Source organism: Anolis carolinensis, chromosome 3, assembly GCF_035594765.1.
Source record: "Anolis carolinensis isolate JA03-04 chromosome 3, rAnoCar3.1.pri, whole genome shotgun sequence".
NCBI lineage: Eukaryota > Metazoa > Chordata > Lepidosauria > Squamata > Dactyloidae > Anolis > Anolis carolinensis.
The window spans coordinates 185,531,007-185,558,701 of record NC_085843.1 but is presented as its reverse complement, the minus strand read 5'-3'; the positions used below and the strand labels follow the sequence as shown (position 1 = coordinate 185,558,701).

At 40.5% G+C, this 27,695-nt stretch overlaps 1 protein-coding gene across 2 annotated transcripts in view; it reads right to left on the bottom strand.

The window, feature by feature from the left end:
- myoz1 (myozenin 1) overlaps window positions 1–27,695 on the bottom strand; it is a 57,310-nt gene that overhangs the window by 13,324 nt on the left and 16,291 nt on the right. For both annotated transcript variants that reach the window (XM_008114247.3, XM_008114248.3), the window contains one exon: window positions 16,936–17,117. In XM_008114247.3, the coding sequence (XP_008112454.2) occupies window positions 16,936–17,117 (182 nt within the window). The remainder of the gene's footprint in view (window positions 1–16,935; window positions 17,118–27,695) is intronic.

The window sequence follows — 27,695 nt, the reverse complement described above, 5'->3', positions numbered from 1 at the left end:
CTCTGTATCTCATGGTGCCAGAGCACAGTCTGTTCAGCACCTTCCAAGTCGCCCAGTCTTCTCTGTGCCCAGGGGGGAGTTTCTCATCCAGTATTAGCCACTGATTGAGATTCCAGGTTTTAGCCTGCCACTTTTGGACTCTCGCTTGCTGAGATGTTCCTATGAGTGTCTCTGTTGATCTTAAAAAGCTGTTTCTCGATTTAAGGCGTTGGCTTGCTGGCTGATATCTGAACAAAGGATGGGCCGCAGATGTCAGTGCCTTGGTCCTTTAATTACAGGCTGCTACATCCTGACGGATGTCGGATGGTGCAATACCGGCTAAATAGTATAATTTCTCCAGTGGTGCAGGGCATAGACATTCCATGATAATGCAGCATGTCTCCTTAAGAGCCACATCCATTGGCAGATTGAACATATTTTACATTAGATCAACAAGCTAACTGCATAATTGCTGAACCAATGAATAGTTTGGCATGCAAGACCTCTTATAAGGATGGTTCTGTTGTAATGATTCCCTTCTGATGAAGGAATTGTGCCCCAGCACTGGAAAAGGTTCTGACAAAGAATGCAATGTGTAGCTTGTACCTGCTGTATGTTCATAAATAAAGTTCTATCTGCAGGTCAGTGAGACACAGTTCTGACAGACAACATCCAGAGGTTCTCTATTAGATAATACAGAGATTAAGCATTTCAGTTTTGACTTTACATCAGTGTTCTGTCATATAAATTCATGACTTGAAATGTCTGTGAAAGAAGCAAATGATGGCACGGGAGATCAGATGTCAGTTAGTGCCTCCTTAGGTCACTGGTAGTACAAAGCCAGACTGCAATAATACATCTGAAATACAAATTACTTGAGACATTTTGGAGGCAAAAAAAAAAAAATCAGAATAGCTTCCTCTCTATTGCAGGAGTATATCTTTTCTTCTTCAAATATGCTGCCTAGCATGGACCACCACAAGCTTCCTAATGATGTGGCTGACCTGATTTGGAAACTCAGAGGAAGACAGAAAATCTAGCCAATGTTAGTAAAGGTAAATGTTTCCCCTGACGTTAAGTCCAGTCATGTCTGACTCTGGGGGTTGGTGCTCATCTCCATTTCTAAGCCGAAGAGCCGGCGTTGTCCGTAGACACCTCCAAGGTCATGTGGCCGGCATGACTGCATGGAGCACCGTTACCTTCCTGCCAGCGCGGTACCTATTGATCTACTCACATTGGCATGTTTTCGAACTGCTAGGTTGGCAGAAGCTGGAGCTAACAGCGGCCACTCCCGCTGCTCCTGGGGTTTGAACCTGGGACCTTTCGGTCTGCAAGTTCAGCAGCTCAGTGCTTTAACACACTTCGCTACCAGGGCTCTAGCCAATGTTAGCCAGGTTTAAACCAGCAGTAGTTTATACTCGTGCATGTGTTTTAGAAAGAAAGTTGCATGAGCTTATGGGACTTACTCCTAGGAAAGTGTGTACAGACCTGAAAATTATGACAAATAGCTGGAGCAGCTGTGACATACTCTAGCAAAGGTCACTATATGCCCAGAAGCATATCAGAGAGAAGTATCCTGGTTTTATCTATAGCTGGTGACCGATGAGATATTTAAAAGCATAATTTCTTCACTTGAAGACGTTAAGTCTGTATATTAGAGAGAGGTGTCCTGGTTTTATCTATAGCTGGTGACTGATGAGATATTTAAAAGCGCAGTTTCTTCACTTGAAGACATTAAGTCTGTATGTGTTGGGTAATGGTTTCCACATTTCAGCAAGGTGGTTAATGGTGTCAAGTGGAAAGTCTGGTTTTTTGGGTTTATAATCACTTTATAAGTAACATTGCAGAATACTACTACAGCACTAATTTTAAATAAAACAGGAAAAATATTTCTGGTCACTATCATTTTAAAAAAGCAACTCTATAGTTCTTTGTATAAATAATAAAACATCTCATAGCTGTCATGATTATTGATATTCTGTAATCAATTCAAATCAAGAAAGCATTATTATTATAGTTATTTGCATGCCATTTTTTCTCTAAACCCTTTGTGTATATATGTGAAGGAGATTATCCTTTTTGTCACCAAAGATGAGCTTAAGTTGTTTTCCAGTTTAGACAAGTCTGGATGCTTGTTATTCCCACGGAAGAGAAGGCTAAACAAATATGGATACATTAGACTTCTGAATGGGCAGCTGAGCCCCTGGTCATTTGAGATTGTCACTCTTTGTCTTTTGAGTCTTACACCTTTGTCTCTGTAGAACTAGCCATTTAAGTTAATCGAGGAATCATCTGCATACTCACGTCACCACTTCGCCCAGTTTTGTGCTCTCTCATGAGACGTCTCTCCAATGGACTAGACCTTTAAAGTGTCCAACTATCAGCTGTTCCTCTTCACACTACGTGAATGTCCTCCTTCTGTCTTTGACGTCAGGGGAACCTCCGGCCAGTCTCTACGCAGATCCTAACTGGCCTCTCTTTTCAGCCAATCAGGGGATGGAAGTCTGATTATGTGATATCCCATGGGCCTCGGAGTTCTGACCCCAGTGCCATTATGGCTCATGATGATGACAACATGGGTTTTTTGCCGTCTCAGCAGGAGACGGAGTCATTCCAGATGCCTGTTGTTGACAATTCTTGCCAAGAGCCCATAAAAACGGACCTTGAACAAGCTTTTCCCAGCGCCTCTCCCCCCTTCGCGAGAAAAGAGTTCTATGCAGCGAGTCGGGGTCAAAAAGAACAAACAAGGAGAAGCACCAGATTAGCACTCAGACAGGACGATAATTAGCTAAGTTTCCCCAGGGAATTTGCAGGGAGGAACACATCTGGATGATGTTGTGTTTCGCTTCTCTTTCCCTTGGGAAAGGAAGCTCTGGACACCTGCTCTCCAGGAAGACTGAGGTTCCTTAAAAGTTCCCTGCACCGAGGAATCCGTGCGGAGTCAACAGATCAGCTTCAGGATTAACTTCGGTTCCAGCCTAGTGTGGACTGCGTTTTAAGTCTGCAACTCCAGTTTCCTTGCCTTGCCTTGCCTTGCCTTGCCTTGCCAAGTTTTCATGAACTATTTCGTCGTGTTTCCAGTTTTACATCTTATGCCAAGTATTTAGCCTTGTTTCCAGTTCCTGCCTTGGACTTACTTTGAACTTTAGAAATACTTTGGACGCTTTCCCCACTCTACTGCTTGGAAGTAGAGTGTGTTTCGGTTTTGGGATTATCACTTTGAACTCTAATATTAAATACTGGACAATATATTTCTGGACTATATTTGACCTTCCCTGAAAGGTCTATTGCTGGACTACATTTTCTATTTGTTTTTATTCTACTATAATATTTCCTTAATAAAGATATTAGATTGTATTTGGCCCCGTGTGTTGGTTCTTAGTGCTCCGCTGCCAGGGTGTGACAGATTAGTTGTCAGAACTGCATAAAATGACTTGTGTTTTCCAATGAATTTATGCTTTTTCACTTCGAAGTACTTTGCTGGCACTTGCATCCCTTTTGGCCAAAATGAATAAACCTCTGGGTTGCTGTATGTATTCCGGGCTGTATGGCCATGTTCTAGAAATATTCTCTCCTGACGTTTCGCCCACATCTATGGCAGGCATCCTCAGAGGTTGTGAGGCATGGAGAAACTAGGCAAGGAAGGTTAATATATATCTGTGGAGAGTCCAGGGTGTGAGAAGAGTTCTTTGTCAGTTGGAAGTCAGCGTGAATGTTGCAGTTAATCACCTTAATTAGCATTGGAAAGGTTTGTCTCTTGCCTGGAGGGCATCCTTTGTTCAGAGTCATTAGCCATCCCTGGAGCTTCTCTGCCCTCAGAGTGTTGCTTCCCATCTACTGTTCTGATTTTTGAGTTTTTTTAATACGGGTAGCCAGATTTTGTTCATTTTCATGGTTTCCTCCTTTCTATTGAAGTTGTCCACATGCTTGTGGATTTCAATGGCTTCTCTGTGTAGTCTGACATGATAGTTGTTGGAGTGGTCAAGCATTTCTGTGTTCTCAAATAATATACTGTGTCCAGGTTGGTTCATCAAGTGCTCTGCTATGGCTGATTACTCTGGTTGAGTTAGTCTGCAATGTCTTTCATGTTCTTTGACTCGTGTTTGTGCGCTGCGTTTGGTGGTCCCTATGTAGACTTGTCCACAGCTGCATGGTATCCGGTAGACTCCTGCAGAGGAGAGAGGATCCCTCTTGTCTTTTGCTGACCGTAGCATTTGTTGGATTTTCTTTGTGGGTCTGTAGATAGTTTGTAGGTTGTGCTACTTCATCAGTTTGCCTATGCGGTCAGTGGTTCCCTTGATGTATGGTAAGAACACCTTTTCTTTGGGTGGATCTTTGTCTTGACTCTCATGGCTTGTTCTTGGCACTGCAGCTCTTCTGATGTCTGTGGTGGAGTATCCATTGGCCCGTAGAGCCCAGTTGAGGTGGTTTAGTTAACCTTGGAGGAGGTGAGGTTCGCAGATTCTCTGTGCATGGTCTGTCAGGGCTTTGATTGTGCTTCTCTTTTGACTTGGGTGATGGTTGGAGTTTTTATGAAGATATCTATCTATGTGTGAGGATGCCTGCCATAGATGTGGGCGAAACGTCAGGAGAGAATATTTCTAGAACATGGCCATACAGCCACCCTGTGATCCCGGCCATGAAAGCCTTCGACAACACATTGAATAAACCTCTGTTTGCCTTCAACCTGGAGTGCTTTTTCTCTGTCCTGGCTGATCTGGTTTAGTAAACGCTTACTAGGCACAGGCCTCCTTATCCACGATCCTAGCTGAAATCACTACATGATGAGTCAGTATGTTGTTGAATCTAGTTGATTCAATACTCTGCTCTAGTTAGTGCTAAAAATAGAATTTAGTCCAGGAGCTCCATCTTAATCTGGAGCTTTGTAGGACTTTAGTCTGAAACTATTTCAGTAGTAGAATTTTTTAAGTTACAGGGCCACTGGAAAATAGTTGAATTCCATATACCAATTTCCCTCTAAGGTTGTGTCCTAAAATGACCCCTTTTCTGAAATGACACTGTGCGACAACTTTGGATGAAGGGGGAGGGACTTAACAAATTTAGTGGTTAAAGCAGAAATTCCTTGCACCCCTGAACCAAACAAATCATAGGATTAGTGAATTATATATTAAATACTAAAAAATGTGGTATAAATACTGGACAATAACAAAAGAGATAAATTGAAATTAACTTACCACCCTCCAAATCAAAGATATCTATATAGGAATACAGAACCACTGAAGATGTCAGCCACAGATGCAGGTGACATCAGGAGAGAATGCTGCTGGAACATGGCCATACAGCCCAAAAAACTCACACTAACCCAGTGATTCCACCCATGAAAGCCTTCGATAACAATGATCTTTTCATTAAGGTAAAGGTAAAGGTTTCCCCTGATGTTTAGTTCAGTCGTGTCCGAATCTGGGGGTTGGTACTCATCTTCATTTCTAAGCCGAAGAGCCGGCATTGTCCGTAGACACCTCCAAGGTCATGTGGCCGGCATGACTGCATGGAGTTCCGTTACCTTCCCGCCGGAGCAGCACCTATTGATCTACTCACATTTGCATGTTTTCAAACTGCTAGGTTGGCAGAAGCTGGAGCTAACAGCGGGCGCTCACTCCACTCCCCGGGTTTGAACCTGGGACCTTTCGGTCTGCAAGTTCAGCAGCTCAGCGCTTTAACACACTGAGCCACCGGAGGCTCCATTTTTTTAATTACTATTTAACTAATGTTACAGATTCTTAGTCTTTTAAGAAATTGTCAAATTTTTAAATTAAAGTAGATGATTTGTCCACTTCTACCATTTCAAAAATCTTTAAAAATCCATTCTTCGTTGGGAGATCAGTACTTTTCCATTTTTGATAAGAGAACAAGCTTGCTATCAAAACCAGAGGTAGAAAGAATTTATAGTTCAGACCTTTAATTTGCTAATTTGGAAAGTTCAATAAAAATAACTCTGGCTTCAAATGGATTCTAAAGTTAAAAATATCTTGCATCAATTTTTTAATCATTTCCCAGGACGTCTTAATTTATCACTAATCTACCACATATGGTGAAAGGCACTGTGACGTAATTCACATTTTAAATTTAGAATTTTGGATCCTTTATACATCTTAGGTTTGTTGGAGTCAGAAATTTTAAGCCATAACACAATTTACAGGCAGTCTCCAAGTTACGAACAAGATAGGTTCTGTAGGTTTGTTGTTGAATTTGTTTGTAAGTTGGAACAGATACATTTTAAAGTGTAACTGTATATGTATGCATGTATGTATGTACGTACACACACACACACACACACACACACACAAACACACACTTTGGTTAGCATAGTGAAGGGTTAACACTCCTGTGGTGTTTGTTTTGCTGTCTGTACCCCTGTTCAGAAGATTTCACCTTACTTTCTGTCCCTGTGAGACTTGGATTTTGAAAAAAATTGGCTTGTTGTGGAAACAAGGATTGGTGAGAAAGCTTCAGTGAGAACCCTTTCCCATTACTCTTTCAGGAGTGAATTTCCTTTCCTAGGGGTAGATTTCAGTTGCAAGCAAAATTAGGGCAGATACTTCACTTAAGTTGTATACTGCTATGTTGTTTTGCGGTGCTCTTTCCAAGGCTAACAATTCTTCCATTCTGTTACTTTGAGGCAAATTCCATTTAATCCATAATTCAATAGTTCCTCCTGCATCTTAAATCTAGATTAACTAACAAATCTTTATATGTTATCCATTTATCTTCATGTCAGTTTTATGAAAAGCTTCTTAAGTAAAGGTCCACAGTGGTATTTTAGGACAAAACCTAGGCTTGTATCTACTCCAAATTTCCAACACAGCACATTTCATGAAGTGATTATTAAAGTCTATATTAACTTCCAATTTATCAAAATACAGCAAACATTCCATTCTATTTCTTCACTACAGTATGTAACAGTTCCAAAACATTTTTGGTCATTGAAACCCTTTAGATTTTTTCTCTCCCACCGCAGAATCCTAACTGTCCCTGATTTTCCTGCAGAACCCTAACTCTGTCCCTTACCACTGAGAACCCACAACGTTCTTCCTTCTTTCATCTATTCCTATTGCCTGTGTGTTTACTGTTTAGTATAATGTAGGTTCGGATATAAAAATATTCAAATTTCATTTTTAAAGCAGTGGACATTGAGTTTTAGTAAGATCATACTCTGGCATGGACTTTAAAAAAAGTTTTTTAAAGATTTATATGAAGTCTTGGCTCTGCCCTTTCCTCTTCTTTGTTTTAGTTCCCTCTGTTTAGGTTTTCCCAATAGTGTAGATAACTTCCATTTGTATTAGCTTTAGGTGGAGCATTAAAAACCCCTCTAGAGGCACGCCTTAGTTGGTTTAGTCCATTTGCCTGTTCAGAGCTTTCTTGCTAGGCCCCTTTTTTTTCTGTATCAGAGCTACAGTGATTAAAGGCCAGGTTATTGTCTGGTTATCTTAAGCCCTGCAATCCAAACAGGCATCCTTAGCACCTGTATTTAGCAGTATTCATATACCATCAGTCCCAGAGACAACAGAAGCTTGAGGTCAGCCCAAGTTTCACAAAGTAGAAGACCAAGACAGCTTATAAGCACGAGTTTATAATCCGTCGCTTTACATCAGAGGCAAAAGACTTTCAAGGATTCCAGAGAGATGACTGCAACCAGCAAAATCTTTCGTAATGCATTGTTTTAAGCTATTTTACAATAGTCCCAGGTGGAGTTAGACCTTTGTTCTCCCTGATTTCAGTAACCTCGTTTTGGTTAACTTTCATCTTGCCTAAAGTGCCTCTGTATGTTAAGGGTCTTGATCTTAACGGAAGGTATACAGATAGCCCCCAAATAAAGCCAAACATAGTTTTCTCAAAGGCTCGTTAAAAGATTTTCTTCACAGTATGTCTATGATGCTTTCGTAGAACCCTTGGATTTTGCAGAACACTATTTGGGAACCGCTGCTTTAGTCAGTTCAGTAAACTAATGTTTTCATACTCTTTTTACTCTCTTCTCTTCTGACTAGAATTAGTAACATGGTCTGTCAGAATTTGCTCAACATAGAAAAGTAGTATTCAACCACTCCCATCTTGAAAGAAACTAGTGGAATTAAATCAAGTTCCATGAGAAATGCTTTGTTCTCCTCCAGACTAAATAGGACTTCAATACTGTCCTTAATAAGTCTAATGGGAACACCTCAATGACAGAAGAGGCCCTTTCATCTTAGTCTGGTGAAAAGTTTCTCTAAGATGCAAAGAGTTCAGAAAATTATCCTGGAATATTTGAATTGTCCAACTAAGTAAGGAGACACTTAATTTCAAAGCAATACCAAAACTCCTTTCTATACAAAACAGATAAGGATGTTTCTGGGCTTAACCCAGCTCCTGAAGTTCAGAATTGAAGTCTGTGAGCAGAATCAATATCATTCAGCTGGATCTGGACATCAGGGATAAACTCTCTCAACAATTCCCTGAATAGATTAAACTGTTTTCCTTAAAGTGTTCCTCAATCCTCTTTATCCTTAAGTTCCACTATCTTGATCTATTTTCCAGGGACTAAGCTCAGAATTTTGCAGATCATGAGCATGGTATGTGAAAGTTTTAATTGCACTCTAAGGTTTCAGTCTAGTTTCAGTCACCTTGTTTGCCACAAACTAAATCCTTTTCATTTTGTCAATAAGCACTTCCATTTTTTCTTTCAGCAGATTAATAGTCCATAATCATTCTTGATGCAACTCCCGTTATAGCTGTTTTATTTACTCCAACTTTTGGCTCATAGTTTTGATGTTGCCATTCATTCCACTCACCATTTCCTTTCCCAGATTACAGCAAACATTTGAAATTGTAATTGTTATTATTAATATTAATATTACCACCCTCCTGCTTTTTCCCCCAATACAAGGAGTATAAAAATTAAATTTTATACAGGCTATAGTTTGTACCACGAAAAACATTACATTGTTTAAACACAATGAAATAGGTATTAAAGCATTTTAAAACCATACTTGTGCATGTTCAGGTGTGAGCACCACTCCACTGTAAGAACTCCAGTCACACCAGGTATTGGATTGGATTGGAGAAAGCTTCCCTCCTCAGCAATCTCTCAGCTGTCTTTTCCCCCAGCAATCCCTCAGTTGGTGCCCCCCTCCCCCCGCCAGCAATCTATGGTTTCTTTTTTAGAAATATTTTTTTCTAAAATTGAAGCTCCAAAAAGGGGTGTATGTCTTGGTATTGAAAATTCTCTTTTTCTATTCTCTTGATCTTTCTATTTCCATACATATTTTGCCATCAGGAAGCCACCCTGACTCCCTCTGGGGAGAGAGAGCGGGTTAAAAATAAAATAAAGTTATTATTATTATTATTATTATTATTATTATTATTATTATTATTATTTTCGTGTCAGGAGCAACCGGAGTTGCTTCTGGAGTGAGAGAATTGGCAGTCTGCAAGGACGTTGCCCAGGGGACGCCCGGATGTTTTGATGTTTTTACCATCCTTGTGGGAGGCTTCTCTCATGTCCCCGCATGGAGCTGGAGCTGATAGAGGGAGCTCATCCACACTCTCCCCAGGTGGGATTCGAACCTGGCAGCTTTCAGGTCAGCAAGCCAACCTTCAAGTCACTTAGTCCACTACACCATTTATTATTATTATTACACATCTACTACTTATATCAGAGCCCCTGGTGACACAGTGGGTTAAAACACTGAGCTGCTGAACTTGCTGACCAAAAGGTCAGCAATTCAAATCCGGGGAGCAGGGTGAGTTCCCGCTGTTAGCCCCAGCTTCTGCCAACCTAGCAGTTCAAAAACGTGCAAATGTGAGATCAATTGGTACTGCTCTGGCCAGAAGGTAACCACACTCCATGCAGTCATGCCGGCCACATAATCTTAGAGGTGTCTACGGACAATGCCAGCTCTTCGGTTTAGAAATGGGGATGAGCACCAACCCCCAGAGTCGGACATGACTAGATTTAATGTCAGGGGAAAACCTTTACCTTTACTACTTATATCAATCAGAGAATAGGATATACCAAAACGAATGGGAATTTAATGAAAAATAATTGTCTGTTTATTTCTTTTGACTTTTCAGTGATGTTATTGTGAATTGAGATATCCTACATACATATTCAATAAAAATTTAGAAGAAAGGAAATCCCCTTTTTCTAAAAATGAACATGAAAACTGGTGGGGGGGGGGGTGTTCATCTTGGAATCAATGGTATCCTAGATTACTTATGTATTACTACATTTATACCCCGCACCGAGGAGGACTCAGAATGGCTCACAATTAGACAATTTGATGCCACATATATATATACTAACAATAAAACAAAACATATACTATAAAAACCAAAAAGTGAAAACAACGTAATCTTAAAATCAATTAATTTAAACCACGCAATCCAAACACATAATCCAAAAGCCATTCTGGTCATAAATTGCACTATTCCACATTCACTTATTGCATTGAGAGTTAGTGCCTAAAGCCTTGATTCCACATTTTCAATTTCTTTCTGAAGGTAATGAGGGAGGGCGCTGATCTAAATTCATTGGGGAGGGAGTTCCATATCCGAACTCCACTGAGAAGGCCCTGTCTCTTGTCCCCACCAATCGCACCTACGAAGGAGGTGGGACCGAGAGCAGAGCCTCCCCAGAAGATCTTAGCCTTAGATGGTTCATAGAGGGAAATGCGTTCAGACAGGTAAGCTGGGCCGGAACCGTTTAGGGCTTTATAGGCTAAAGCCAGCACTTTGAATTATGCTCAGTAGCAGACTGGCAGCCAGTGGAGCTGGCGTAATACAGGGGGGTTGTATGTTCCCTGTACCCCACTCCGGTGAGGAGTCTAATTGGACCACTTGAAGCTTCTGAACAGTTTTCAAAGGCAACCCCATGCAGAGTGCGTTACAGTAATCTATTCGGGATGTAACAAGAGCATGGACTACCATGGCCAAGTACAAGCACAACTGGTGAACTAGATTTGGTGAACTGTGGCATATTAATGCTTTTGTGTAATTGAATGCAATATATTTCTGTTGCCTTCTCAAAAAGACCTTAAAAACAGGACAAAATGCATGGGGCTTTTTAGGTATGAAAGAGGTCATTGTTTTAATACCCCTTATCATTCTTCAGACTGCATGAGCTTGGTAGTTTCTATTTTCCCTACCAGCCTTCCTTGTGTCCCTTATAGTACTACAGTAGAGTCTCACTTATTCAACATAAACGGGCCGGCAGAATGTTGGATAAGCGAATATGTTGGATAATAAGGAGGTATTAAGGAAAAGCCTATTAAACATCAAATTAGGTTATGGTTTTACAAATGAAGCACCAAAACATCATGCTAGACAACAAATTTGGCAGAAAAAGTAGTTCAATATGCAGTAATGCTATATAGTAATTACTGTATTTATGAATTTAGCACCAAAATATTACGATATATTGAAAACATTGACTACAAAAATGCGTTGGATAATCCAGAACGTTGGATAAGCGAGGCTTGGATAAGTGGGACTCTACTGTATTTAGAAAATATACCACATGTATAGCCTGTTTTCCTGAAGTCTCCTTCCAAAGATTCTCTTCCCTTTATTAAGCAGGTGGAACTTAAGGAACCAACATATATTCTTTGAAGAAGGAGGTGCATAGAAAGATTTCCACAAGAACACAACCTGCACGATAAGGCTAACAATTCAGGTAGCCCAGCATTCTGCTTCCAGTACTATACTGGTAAACAATACATTGTGATGAAATAAGAAACAAATACAGTAGAGTCTCACTTATCCAAGCCTCGCTTATCCAAGCCTCTGGATTATCCAAGCCATTTTTGTAGTCAATGTTTTCAATATAGCGTGATATTTTGGTGCAAAATTCGTAAATACAGTAATTATAACATAACATTACTGCGTATTGAACTACTTTTTCTGTCAAATGTGTTGTATAACATGATGTTTTGGTGCTTAATTTGTAAAATCATAACCTAATTTGATGTTTAATAGGCTTTTCCTTAATCCCTCCTTATTATCCAAGATATTCGCTTACCCAAGCTTCTGCCGGCCCGTTTAGCTTGGATAAGTGAGAATCTACTGTAATATTGATGATGTTCTCTTCAGTATCTTGTATTTAGAAAAATACTGATCCGAACAAGTAGGCTTTGCTTGGTTTGTAATGTGCCTAGTGTCGGACAGATGCTGTAGTTGCAAATCACAAGCATGTTTACAAATAAAATATTTTTTCTTATTTCCTTTTGATAGTTTCTATGTCAGAAGAATTTGTACCTGCAAGGCCACAGTGACTCCTAAGTTACAAAGATACGTGTCTGCTATTTGAGTCTTGGAACCCTTAATTTGGATATGTTTTGGATGTAGATAAACTGCTTTAAATTAACCCAAATAGCCTGACTAAAGGGCACAGGCAACCTTGGAGCAGGATAAGACTTTTGTTTCCATTTGAAAAATCAACTTGTCAGCAGTCAGCAATCCCAACACTGGCAAATTTCCCGATGCCGAAGGGCCCTTTGGCTGTCTTCAGTTCCAGCATTTCACTATGTACTTTAAGAGAAACAGGCAATGAAAAACGATCCACCTTGGGGAGATGAGACTGTCAGGCATCTCAAGGCCCTGACGTCACCGAGGAAGGTGGGGGCCTGCTAAGTTAGGAGGATGCCTTGAGCTCCTTTTTGGTGTGTCCTACAGGGAATGATTGAGGCCACCATGTGTGCTTCTATTTTCACCCCTCTGATGAAGAGCTTCCCAAAATGCTTACTGTCTATATATTATTAACAACGTGTCTGGGGTTACAGCCACTCTCCTTAATTACCCCAGGGCTCTTGAAAAGAAAACTTTCATTTGAAACCAAGAATCGTCATTCTTTTCTTGTGTACTGTACAAAATACTACAGTTATTCAGTTATTACAGGACATGAAATGCCTTTTCATAAGAACAGATGTCATGAAATCACACCGTCCCATTTGTAGTTGCTGGGAAAATATAATCACACCCTATTCTACAAATACTGTGTGGCACAAGAGCTAGAACATAGACTAGAACTGAAGGAAATTTGGTTCAGATCTTGTCTCAGTTGCAAAAATCACTAGCTGATATTTTGCCCATCACTACTTCACAACCTGCTGTACCTCATAGATATGCTGTGCAGATAATAATGGCAATGGGAACTGTACACATACCCTCAAACTCCTTGGGGCAGAGATGGAATACAGATTAATCAAGATAATACAATTTAAATAAAATAAAGATGACTGATAATACTTAAATAATTAGGGGGATTCTGTGAGCTGTGCTCCCAATACGTAACTTGCCCTGACTCTGCTGTCTTAGGAAACTACTGACTGTGCCCTAGCTTCTCCATCTGGGTGACTATTCTTTTGTTTAGCTCAGTGGTTCTCAACATGTGGGTCCCCAGATGTTTCGGCCCTCAACTCCCAGAAATCCTAACAACTGGTAAACTGACTGGGATTTCTGGGAGTTGTAGGCCAAAACACCTGGGGACCCACACGTTGAGAACCACTGTCCCCTTTCAACCACAGTTTCCTAGTAATAGGTACATGATTTCTAGTTCACTTTTTTCTGTGCATTAGCTTCTTATGTGGTTTTTGGTGGCTAGAAAATGTTTTTAGGATGAGCATAGGTATTTCAATTCATTATTGTGGGACTGTGAAGGGTTAGTTGCCACTGCTACCTCCATTCCTTTCTCTGAGTAGAGTGACAAAAGGTGAGAGACACGCTCAGGAGAACCTAAAAGAATAACCACCACCACCCCTCTACTTTCTTGTTGTTCCTAAAGAGCTACCACCACTACCATTTTTCCACCCAGGAATTAAAAGAGGCCAGAAGTGGCAATATGGCACAAAGACTAGAGAGAGTCAGTCCTAGTACAGTAGAGTCTCACTTATCCAACATAAACGGGCCGGCAGAATGTTGCATAAGCAAATATGTTGGATAATAAGGAGGGATTAAGGAAAAGCCTATTAAACATCAAATTAGGTTATGATTTTACAAATTAAGCACCAAAACATCATGTTGTACAACAAGTTTTACAGAAAAAGTCGTTCAATACGCAGCAATGCTATGTAGTAATTACTGTATTTATGAATTTAGCACCAAAATATCACAATGTATTGAAAACATTGACTACAAAAATGCGTTGGATAATCCAGAACGTTGGATAAGCGAGTGTTGGATAAGTGAGACTCTACTGTATATATATTTATATATAGATTATTTTTAAGCTATGTTGTAACCCATCTCGAGCCACGAGGAGAGGTGGGGAAGAAAATAATAATAATAATAATAATAATAATAATAATAATAATAATAATAATAATATTCCTTTAGGTCAGTGGTTCCCACCCTGGGGTATGTGGACCACTAGTGGTCCCCAAGAACGAAAATGTGGTCCACAGTCTTATCATTACTGCACCGTTGCAATGAGAGTGACTGGTCTTGCGAAAACCTCTTATAGTGCCAAGGCAATGGGAATGTCAGAAGGGGAGAGGCTGACTACCCACAAAATGCACAACAACAAGCTTCCTAACCGCTGTTTCTCCTCTTCCTCCCTCCCCCTGAGCAGAGCTGTTCCATGTGGCACCTGAAAGCAGGGGGCATCTTGGTGTCTTCATTTTTAGGCCTGTTCTTGAGGTTATTTGGGGGTATTGATTCAGAACATTGCATTGGATGGACCACATCAACTCTTGATTATTAAATATGGTTTTCTGTAGGTGAGCAGATGGCAACTACTGGATGGCATATGCTCTGTATCAGAAACTAGAGCTGATGTGGTCTATCCAATGCAATTTTCTAAATCAGCACTCCAAATAACCAAACCGAATCTAAAGTTGACCAAAAACCAATTCGTAACCCTTTTGGTACTAATGTTGGAGAGTGGTCCCTGGTCAAAAAAAAGGTTGGGAATCACTGCTTTAGATTTTCCCAGGATGGCCTTTTCCTACTCTACTCAGAGAAGGGGATAGTTCCTTTAAAAACATTTCAAATACAATATTTACTTTGACCCATGGATAAATATCCAGTAGGTTGAAAGACTTACTTCTAGGAGAAGAATGCAAGGGAATACAGGGGAAGACATCAGCCAGACCCTGTCTGTATGTAATACATGCCTTTTCTATTGCCTTAAGATCTTCGAGATAGAGTTTCTTAATCTATGCACAATTTGTGTATTTTGAAGTAAATATAAATCACAGAAATGCCACAAGCCTTCCATGCTTTCACCTCACAAGAAAGCAGCTGCAAATACCAGCTGCACTTGAACTTCCAGCTTCTTGGAAAAACAGGTAAAAAATGTCTATGAACATTTCCTGCAGCACATCTGTGAAGGCAACAGTACAGTGACAGCCTCGTTCTTCAAATGAATTACAGGTGGCCCTTAGTATGTGTTCCGTCTCCCAGGAGTTTGATTTGCATTCTCTCATGGATGTAGGGAATAGCACCCTTTTTTTGCATTTTTTCCAGGGTTGCTGCAGACTCAGCAGCACTCTGACAGTTAGCCATTAGCAGAGATTTGTAACCATTCTGCAAGGCCTTTGCTGCTGAAAGCTTGAAAAGTATCCTTTTGTTCTTGAGACCGCCCCTTTTCCTGGGGATGAAATCTCCATTTTGAGAAGCCTTTTGCCTTCTAGACAAAAAAGAACTCAGATGCGCTTCTGTGGTCAAGCCAGGCCAGCTCAGACAAGCCATCATAAATACTGACCTCTTGCCTATAAAACTGGTGCTGAGTTCAGATAGGGGAAGACCTGCTCTTTTCCAGATAGCAACTCAGCACTGGGGCAAAGAATATCCCAGGATTTCTTTGCCATTGGAAGAAGCTCTAATTACTTTGTCTCCAAGCAAGCTTTGAGCTTAGATAGTGAAAGACCTGCTCTTTTGATATAGCAGCTCAGGGCTAGGGTAGAGAGGATCTCAGGATCTCTTCGCCTTTGGAGGAAGTTAACCCAGCAACTAAGGGGAAAGGCAAGAAAGGAATGCCTGCAAGGTTTTATAAGTTGACTATTTGTATTTGTAACATCAACAATTTGTGCCAAGTTTGCCAAGGACTTTGAGAAAATAAAATCTTGTTTGATTGTTCAACTTGAAGTGACTCTGGTTACTGGGATTCCTGAGCTTCAAAGTAAGGCCCCCACAGTTCACCCGGGCAAAGAAAGAAGCACATCTTAAAGCTCTAAAAGGTGTCTGGGTGTGATGGCATAGGATGAGCTAGGACCACCCTGTTAAAGATTACCCAAATGAGATTGGGAACAGTAGTCTAAATCCAGAGGTCAGAAGCCTGAGGGTGGTTCTCAAGAAAGGGCTTGTAATTTCACCAATATTCAGAGCTCAGTAAAATAGCTTTTCTGTGCTCTGCCTAAATTGTTTAAGTATCTGGAGACTCCTGTCAGGAATATATATACAGCTCTATTTTTCTTCACTTTTGTCAAGTCAAATTATAATGGAAATCAGCCCCGATGATATACAAATGAACCATGTCGTAATTACATCAGTTTGGTACACAGGATGACTCTAGTTACAAGCACTGAAAGCTGTGAGTAGCTCAGATGAATTAGCTCTGCTTGTGTGCTTGGTTGACCTCTGTTTCATCAAAGATATCAGCACGGGAATTGAACTTTATTTGCTTGCCAGATCTCTTAAATATGGGGAAAAGCCATTTCTGTACAATGCAAAGATGCAGCTTTCCTTCCTCATCAAGGAGGATCTACAGTTTGCAGGAGAAAGTCTATTTCAGCTCTCCTCTGATGACAGACCAGAACTGGAAAGTACAGAAACGTGCTCCCACTTTCAATTGTACCCAGTTTCTTTCAAAATATATAATTAATGCCATTTAACCATGGCTCTGTATCCTAATCATTTCCCCTCCATATATGTGAAATCACATGACTATCCATCCTGTTGTTGCCTGTGGTCAAAATTGAAATGTGAAACCCACCATGCAGTCCATTTCTGTATTTCTATACCTACCACAGAATTGTCGATGAACATATCTGGGTTGTTCTCATATATGAATTTCTCTACCCGCATCTGGCGGAGTTTGAACATCTTGGACCCCCTATTGGTGAGGAGGGAGAGTTCTTCTAGCATCACATCTCTAGGGATGCTGATCTTCTTCCCCAGGTTCAGCTTGGATCCTTCTTGTGGCATGACTGAAGGTGAACAATAAGGATAAGGTTAATACTATAGAAACCTACACTTCCGTTTCTTAATTCTTTAATACCAGTGCAATCAGAGCAGCTCAAGAATCTCCACCTATGAAAGTAATACTGGTGTATTTTTTTTCTGAAGCACACTTTTGTGTCCTATATCATTTTTTCAGGGAGGAAGGACTAACATGTCTGAAAATGTAGGTGGGATTTGTAGGAAACAATATGTACATGCTGCTGAGAAAGACTCCCTCTCACATTATTCTATGATTACTGTAGCTTCCAAAGTCTCCTCACAGGTTACATCAATAAAATCTCTGGCCAATATGTAACTTCAGTCCTGTAACTAGACACGAGACTTTAATATATAAGTTGAAATAAATAAATTTTTATTTATGAATTCTTTTGCACATAAAGCATATTTGTTACAAAGTACTTTACTTCAGTTCCACTTGGATATTATTGCTATTGTCTTTCACTCTTTTGAATACATAAAACTGTTATTATTTAATTTCCAGAACAGTTTAACTTATTTCAACTTGGTTATTTCAACTTTCTTCTCTTTCTAATGTATATTTCTCCTCAGCCTTCTGGCTGGATGACTTATATCTTATAGTCACTCTTTTCCATCGATAGTTTGAATGAAAACTTAGTCCCATAGGACACTCTGTCTCTCAGTTTCACCCGACTTAGACTCAAATTAGTCTCTTTTTCTTTCAGTATTACAACAGAAGCCTTGATCCTAAACAAAGATCATCCCGACTCTAGCTCCTTGGCTAGAGACTTAGATTCAAATTAGTCTCTTTTTACTTCAATACTACAACTGCAGCCACAAACTTAAACAAAGACTGTCTTCACTCTAGCTCCCCGGCTAGTGACTGAATAATTTTCAAACTGATCTCTCTTTTTTCTCCCAGCTAGCTCCACCCCTTTTTCTTGCTAGCCACTCTAAAATGGATACATTTCTACTGCAAAGGCTGCGTACCCATGGTGACACATCAACCAATCAGATGTAGCCAACTCCTGCCTGCCCTTGCCATAATATCAACATTAATAAACTTAGACAAAATCCCCATTATAATTAGTTTTTCCATTAAAAGGTAAAGGTTTCCCCTGACGTTAAGTCCAGTCATGTCTGACTCTGGGGGTTGGTGCTCATCTCCATTTCTAAGCCGAAGAGCCGGCGTTGTCCGTAGACACCTCCAAGGTCATGTGGGAGGCATGACTGCATGGAGCGCAGTTACATTCTCACCGGAGTGGTACCAATTGATCTACTCACATTGGCATGTTTTCAAACTGCTAGGTTGGCAAAAGCTGGAGCAACAGCGGGCGGGGTTTGAACCTGGGACTTTTCGGTCTGCAAGTTCAGCAGCTCAGTGCTTTAACACACTTCGCCACCGAGGCAAATACAAATACTTTGAGAATACAAAATGCCACATTCCTCTTACTGTGACAAAATGTGGAACTGGAAATACAATTTTCCATTGCTGATCTTTTTCTGATTGACAAGGTATATCTGGCCCCAAAGAAGCAAAAATAGGTCTGAACCCTTATTGTAATGGTTACATTTTGCAGGCAAATCTTGGCATAGGCTCCATAGCTAGCACATGGTTGGAGAGTAATTAACTTGCTCAGTTTGTTGTAGATACATTACCATCTGTAAGGCCTCCAAAGCACATGGAAAGGCTGAATCCTACAATCTGTTTTTCTAATCCAGTTTCAGTTTCTGGTTGGTTTTGAGATCAAGTGCAAGCTATTAGGCTTCCTCAACCTTCTGATACCATCAATCATAATATCCTTTTGGGTTATCTTATCTGAAAGCACAGTGGGTTGAGTTGTTTCTGGGTGTGCATTTCAAGAAGGTGGTGCTTGGGAACTACTGTTCCAACCATGGCTTTTGTTATACTGAGTGCCTCAGGGCACTTCTAGACTTTGCAGAAATGTGTGTCAAAGTGGGTTTAAAAAACCCGCTTTGGCACACATTTCTGTCCCCACACCTCCGCCCAAAATCCGGGCTTTCCCAGGGAGGGGTGTCCCCATGCTAGCGCAGTAACTACCATGCTGGAATGGGGCCGCCTCAACCTCCCCAAAAGCCCTTAAAATAAGAAAAACTTACCGAGCTACCATGGCGCTTCGTGGTGCTTGGAAATAACAAGAGCAGTTGGGGGGCACCTTCTGGTGGGTAATTTCTAGGATGGCCGGGATCTAATGTGATATCAAATTAATTCGAGTCAAAGCAGGGTTCACCTGCTTTGTCCCGAATTAATCCTCTTTTGCCAGAGGCGTTGATTACAAGACCAAAATTGGAACTGCATGAGCTAGAGAGGAATATAGAACAAGAGCAGGAATATGGGACTTATCCCTAATCAAACTCAAGCTGGAGCAGGAGGGAGAGGAGAAAGAGGAGGAGGTTGCGGTTACAGTGGGAGCCAAGCTGAGAATATCCTGACTGGGAATACAGCCAGGACAAGGAAGCCCTCATCACAGAAAACTGAACTGTATAACATACAGTTGCTTTCAGATAGCCCCAACATAACATTTATACTCTTGACATTTATCTACGATATGTTCTGCTCAAGTAGCTTTACTAAATTTTTAGCGCGTCATGCCTTTCACTCTGGTACTTCCCTCTATAGCTAACAATTACAAACACTTAATAAAAATGCATTCAGATTACAGTGTGTTTGGTTAAACTTCTGTTTCATCAAATACATTAGCATGGGAATTCTTTCACAATAGTTCACTATTTAACACCATTTTTGTTTCTGGGTTCTAAAATGTTATTTCTTAATTCGTTCTATCATAAAAACATGGGAAAAGTTCATTACACTGTAAAAATCTTGTTTTTGTGGGACATCCTGCAGCAAATTTTGCTATATTTTTCAATAATATCTCATAGTCTCAACAAATTCAACATAGCTTATGGCAGCCACAAAAACAAAGTTTCTGGAGTATAACAACTACTTTCAAAGTAAGTACAACACTGTGTTGGATGCTTTGGAAAATCCTGATATATACAGCGAGAAGCTGCTAGTCCTATATTTTTAGGTGCCCAGAAAGTTTGACAATATACATTGATTATTTATGTTTGAAGTCTTAGAAAATATTAATTTTGGGAAGTATTCATTCATTGGATTAAATATGTATATAATATTCAAAATGCTCAAATTTTTGATAAATGGTGAAATGTGTAAACCATGTTCTGTGCAAATAAGAATGAGGCAAGGATGTCTTTTATCAATCTGTGTTTGTTTGTTTGTTTTGTGCTAATCATGGAAGTCCTCAATAGAACAATAGGGACAGAAGGAAATTAAAGGAAATTTGATAAAAATGAATAGTCTTATCTGATAAATCTGGTTTCAGCATTGCTTAAAAAGTTAAATATTTAGGAATTGCTACCACAATTATGTTAAAAATTGAAATGATGTCAAAAGAGATCTCCAGCAATGAAATAAATTGAATTGACCACTTCTGCATAGAATATCAATTATAAAAATAAATATTCTACCAAAAATGTAACTTCTGTTTCATACAATATCAGTTTTGTCTAATGTCGTTTCATTTGAACATTAACAGTAGCATATATAAGAAGAAAATTTGTATTGTATGGCAAAACCTATAGTTAGGTTGAGAATTTTATAGAATGCAAAAAAAAAGAGACAGTTTAGACCTGCTTGATTTGAAATTATATTTTTCACCCTGCTGTCAGGTATGAATAAAAGAATGGTTATCACGGAATAACAAACTATTGCTACAGTAAGACAATTCTGATCTGATATTTGGTTGGCATAGGTTTCTCTGGTATGATAAAATCAAAGCAAACATGGATTTTAATATCCATTATGTGTGGCAAGCTTTGTTGAGAATTTGGATTGGATAGAATCTAGATTTCATTCTAGATTACCTTTAAGTAATTCATCTCATGAAGCTCTTTTAAGAAGAGAAATAATATTTAAATATAAATAGACAATGTAGAAAAGTGTGTTAATATTGCAGAACGGATAATATACGTAATATGAAAATGGGTGATGAGTTGGAACCAGCCCTGAGATTTAGGATAAGTATATGGATTTGAAACAACCAAAGTTAATTTGAATGACCACTGTGTTTAGATGATGATCATTTAATTGCTAAAATGTATAAAATGTTGCTCAAACATTGGAAATGGAAGAGGAGCAGGTTAAAGATTGTTATGACTAAAAAGCCACAACATACTCATCATGATCTATTTGTGGATTAATTGCAGAATATGTGGATGAAAGGTTTAAAACTCATCTTGTGTTATGATTTCAAAGAAAAGTTTAATAAGATGATGAACAGATGGTTACTGACACTTGAAGGAGGATTGAAAATGTATAAGAGTTTCATCAACATATGTTGGAAATATAGCCAAAAGATGGGGACATTTTATCATATGTGGGCAACTTAAGAGAAGGTGAAGAAGACTGGGTTCAGATCCATAAAAAATAGAGGACATTTAGAAAATAAGAATTCAAATTAAACCTGATTTTTTTTTTGCTGGGTCTAATGGAAGAACAATTAGGATAAAGCATGGAAAAAGTTCTGTATATTATCACAGCTGCCTGACTTCTATATACACAGAGATGGAAAGACATCAACACACCAATGCCAAAGAATTAAGGATTGGGATCTGGTAACTGATTTTGAATAACAACAACAACAACAACAACAACAACAACAACAACAACAAATTTATTACCCACTGCTCCCTGCAGCTCGAGGAAGGACATTATTGGGGAATTTATCAGTTTTAGATTTTGAGGATTGGTACAGTTAGACATAGAAATGTATTTAATATACAAGTTCCATATTCTTTATTCAAGATGCTTGGGATGCTTAAGGAAGGGGGTGATTTTGAAATACAGTAGAGTCTCACTTATCCAAGCCTCACTTATCCAAGTTTCTGGATTATCCAAGCCATTTTTGTAGTCAATGTTTTCAATATATCGTGATATTTTGGTGCTAAATTCATAAATACAGTAATTACAACATAACATTACTGCATATTGAACTGCTTTTTCTGTCAAATTTGTTGTAAAACATGATGTTTTGGTGCTTAATTTGTAAAATCATAACCTAATTTGACGATTAATAGGCTTTTCCTTAATCCCTCCTTATTATCCAAGATATTTGCTTATCCAAGCTTCTGCCGGCCCGTTTAGCTTGGATAAGTGAGACTCTACTGTACCTGTATTTTCATTTAGGTTCATAACAACATGGAGATGGGACTTAATTTAAACATGAAATACATTTAACTTGTATATTCATGTATTCGTCAAAGGCAGGTTTTGAGACACCCAAATCATGGATTTTGATATGGCTCAGGGATAACTATATTCAGAGAAGGGGATACTATCTTTTTATAAGAATTAAGGTACATTACTTGCATTGTCCCAGGTTTTGGGAACTGATTTTTAATTAAAATATCTAGACCTATATATGAGTATATACAACATGCGTCATATAGACCTTATATATATAAACTTAAGATAATTTTATACAAAGTTTGCTTACACTGAACCACAAGAAAGCAAAAAATTCACTATCTCAGCCACCCATGTGGACAATTTTGGAATATTTTGGATTCCAGAATTTGATCATTTGTCTGTATATTTTAATTTTAGTTTTGGTTTTTGTATTTTCTCTTGTGTGTTGTTTTAATCTATGTATAGAGTTTTACGTGTTAATAAAAACATATTATAAATGATATTATTAAATTTTGAAATTGAATATAAAGACAGTGTAAGTCAAAAATATTTGTTGCCAAGAAATTATGTAACAAGTAAGGGAAAAGAGAGGGGAAAACAGCATAAAAATTTAGATAATTCTGAAAACAAAACAAAGAGACTAGCATGGAACCCAGTAAACCAGTTATCCTCCTATGATTTAATCTCAAGTTTTTTGTGTGTGTGTCAAGTAGCCATGGCCTGACATTCAGCTGTAGGCTTCATCCTGCATGTCCCTGGATTCACAGCTGCTAGGTTGGGGGCATTTAAATCATAGTCTCAAGAGACAAAAATAAGTAGATATCTTTCAAAGTAACACAGTTAGTTTACTCACAAACTTCATGTATTCAGCATACAGATACTTTGCTTAGCAATCCAGTTAGAAATAGGATTTGAAGTAGTTTCTCTGTGTAGGTAACACAGGGCATCTTTCTCAGAACCAATAGTCCATAGGCCAAAGCTTCTCTCTGTTCTGAGAGTCTATTAGAGTCTCTGTCTAGTCTGAAAGTCCAATGAAGTCTCTAAGCATATTGTTCCTGCTGAAGTCTAAACTGAACTGTTTCTAAAATGGAGTCTGAGCCCTGAATAAGCCCAGACCTGATCATATGGTCTGCAGCTCCTCCCACAACAAAGAGTTAAGGTAAAATTGCATACCAATACATACATATACAATAAATTAAGAAATTATATACATAACTAGTGGAGGCTTGAGAAGGTTGCTATTTCCAACAGGGTCCACACATTGATCAGATCATCAACATTGTTTTATTAGTTTGAAGACTATACATAAATGATTGCTTCAATTTTAGTATTGTTCATTGCACATTAATGCCTCAGGCTGCTACTAAAAAGTGATAGATGAACTTTGTTAAGTATTGCTTAATTTTCAAATCAATAGTGATGTAATGTTTAATCCTAAGTACAGTGTTCCCTCACTACTTCGCGGTTCACTTTTCGCGGATTTGCTGTTTTGCGGGTTTTCAATCTATATGTATAAAAGGGTAATGAAATTTCGGCCTAGGACCAAACAACAAAACTACACATTCCAGAAACACTAAACTTGGCAGCACAACCCCTCATCCATGCCTCTACGTTCATACAATAAAAAGAAAAGAAAAATAAAGTCCTAATTAGAGGGAGAGGAATAATTGTTTTTATCCAATTGCTGCCAGTTAGAAGGCTAGGCTCCACCCACTTGGTCTCCTAGCAACCCACTCAGCTCAGGGGACAGGCAGAGTTAGGCCTCACTTAGGCCTCTTCCACACTGCCTATAAAATACAGATTATCTGATTTTAACTGGATTATATGGCTGTGTAGACTCAAGGCCCTTCCACACAGCTATATAACCCATTTATAATGGACTTAATGTCAGGGAAAAACCTTTACCCTTTACCTTAACTACCACCAATTCCTCAATACTTTCTTTCCCATACCACCATACTTCACCACAGCAACGCATGGCCAGGCACAGCTAGTAAACTCTAAAAGACTATTATTAATCATAAAAAATTACAAATTACAGCCTAAGGAAGGGAAGAAGGAGAAGCCAAAGGGAGAGCAAAGGAGCCAAGTGGCAACAGGTGAAGAAGGAGGTGATTTATCAACACACAATTGGTTGATAAAGATTAAAACAGTGCATAACTACTAAAATAATGTATAAATATTAAAATAAATATAGTGTCCGTACTTCGTGGATTTTCACTTATTGTGGGTGGTCCTGGAACCTAACCCCAGCGATAAGTGAGGGAACACTGTATTACTATTAATTTTCTACGCAGAATCAGCAATCCATTTATGATTTATACAGGTTGCTTGCTACACAAATACATCCCTGCATGATCTGGTAATAGGTCAAGGAACTAAAGATTCCAAATGTGGTCAATCTATTTTCTGATAAGTCAAAGTTATTCCTGCGCCCCCCCCCCCCTCAATTTAGTCAATGGATATCTGGAAGAACTTCCACTACTACTATTCTACTTGAATTCAAATGTTATGCAGCAGTTGTGATGAACCATGGGCCTTGTAGTCCTGCTCAGGACATTGTAATCCCTGATGAAGATGAAAACTTGGGTTTTTTACCTTCTCAGTCTGAACTGGATTCCTCTCAGCCAGATCTTTCCCAGGCAGATCTGGAAACCTTGCACCTGCAAGAAAGTTGTGCCCCAGAAGTATGTCAAACAACCCCAGAGCCTACTTCTCCCGTGTTCTTGCGCCGGGAGTTTTGTAAACAACAGAGAAGTTTGGATTCAGCTTCGCGCAGGAGTGCGAGGATAGCAGCTAAGAATGTTGCCAATTAACATTGGTTCTCGTGAGAATCTTTAAGGAGTTTAACATCTGGTCTCAGAGTTTAGCTTTCGTTTCTGATTCCCAGAGAACCGCTTTGGTGAGAAAGTTGGACTCTATATAGGTGTTTTGCCCGCGTAGCAACTCCGCGGAGTCAATTCGTCAGCCTACGGAGCGAGTTGTGTCTGGACAGCGCGCTCCGATTCAAGCCTCGTTTCAGCTCAAGCCTTGCCTTGCTATCCAGCCTTCGCCTTGCTTCCCAGCCTTTGTTTACCGACGGACTTTGCCTTGTTTCCCAGGACTAATCCTTGCCTTGTTTCACGGATTTTACCAAGTTATTCCACGGACCTTGTTCTTGTTCTTAGTTACCTTGTTCCACGTTCAAGCCTTGTTTCAAGTATCGAGTTATTTCCTAGCCACGCTCAAGTTTTATGGACTAAAGGACCTTGTCATCTCCCCTCACTTTGCTTGGCAAAGTGAGTGTTTCGGTTATTGGATTACAACTTTGGACCTTAATATTTCTTATTGGACATTGCTTTTTTGGACTAATTCTGACCTTTCCTGAAGGGTCTAATTCTGGACTATTTTCTATACTTGTTTTTATTAACTTTATATATTCCTTCAATAAAGATATTAGTTAGATTCTGGCCTCTGTGTATGGTTATTGGTGCCTCTGCCGCCTGGGTCGTGACAGTTTGACTCCGCCGCCCATAAGCACCAACTAACCGAGGCCAGGATGTCTACCGGAGCCGCGCCGGCTGGACAGCCGCTCAGCTACACCATCAGCAAGGACGAAGTGGACCGCATCCGTGACAGACTCAACGCGCAGGATGGAGAAATAAAAGGGTTGAGGGAGCGCGGAGTTCGCCTCCCGGCCATGGCGTTGCCTACCAAGTTTTCTGGAGAAGCTGCTAAGGTTCATGTTTTCCGCCGCCAATGTCAAGCTTATCTAGAGGCCCGTGATGCCGAGTTTCCCCAAGAAGACATCAAGGTGGCGTGGGTCTACAGTCTTCTAGACGGACCAGCGGCTAGCTGGGCGACGGCCCTGTTTGATCAAGCCTCCCCCCACCTAAGTTCAGCACAACGCTTCTTGGATCACCTTAAGGAGACCTGGGGAATCGAGGACAATTTGGAGGCAGCCGGTCACAAACTCCGGCGCCTCCTTCAAGGAGACAGACCCATGTCTCAGTACATAGCCGAGTTCCGCGTGCTGGCCCACAACACCGGCTGGAACGATGTAGCCCTCAGAGGACAATTTCGGGAGGGTCTCAACATTGAAATGCTGGAAGAAATCTCCAAGGTGGATCCTCCCCAGACCCTCGAGGCACTCATTGATCAATGTTTACGGGCTGAAGTCATGATTGCCAACAGGAAACAATGGGTTCGAGGCCAGGGCGGTAGAGCCGGGGCAAAACCCCCCGCTCCCGCCAGTGTTCAGCCACGTCCGGTGTGGAGACCCCCGCCGCCAACCCCATACCCCAGAGGAGGCGAGGAGGTGCCGATGCAGTTGGGCAATGTGCGTCCCAGACTAGATGCCGCCGAGAAGGCCCGTCGTCAACGCTTGAACCTCTGCTGGTACTGCGGGAACGGGGGCCACTTCGCCAGAGAGTGCCCAGCCAAGGGGAAGCCTGCTGCCCGGCTTGCGGCGGCGTCCTCCACGGAGTCGAAGGCGTCTGAGCCGACTGACACACAGCCGGCGGGGGAAGCCAACGACCGGGTGTAGAGAGGCTCGCCAACCCGGTCAAAAAATCCATCCAAGAGCCGCCAACCGGGGTCCTGTTCCTTCTCGTGGTCACATTATGGTCAGCAAAAAGGGGACCCGTCATGATCCACGCCATGATAGACTCTGGAGCTACCAACAATTTCATCGATAGAGAGTATGCCGACTCTCTGGGATTACAATACCATGATTTCAAGAATGCCCGTGTGGTGCAAGCCATAGACGGCCGTCCCCTCAAGACGGGGCCCGTAAGCCAGTGGTCGGAACCCACCAGGATGTGGATAAGGGAACATATGGAAGAGATTTCCTTCTTTGTTACCGAGGTTCCCCATTTCCCTGTGATTTTGGGAATTCCATGGCTGACACTCCACGACCCTAACATCTCCTGGTCCAACAGAGAACTGCAGTTTGCTTCACCGTACTGCCAAAACCATTGCCTCGTAGCCAAGGTATGCCATGCCACAGACTCCGAGCCCATTATCACCTTGCCAAAGAAGTACTCCGAGTATTGGGATGTATTCAATGAGAAAGAAGCCGAAAAATTACCCCCACATAGACCTTATGACTGTGCCATTGACTTGGTGGAGGGGGCCCCGATCCCGCGAGGGCATCTCTACTCCCTGACTGAACCAGAGCAAGAAGCTCTCAGGGAATTCTTAGAGACAAACCTTCGCAAGGGGTTCATCAGACCCTCTCAATCCCCAGCCGCCTCCCCAGTGATGTTTGTGAAGAAGAAGTCAGGGGAATTACGCTTGGTGGTGGACTACAGAGCATTGAACAATATCACCAAGCGGAACAGCTATCCCCTGCCCTTAATCTCGGATCTACTGG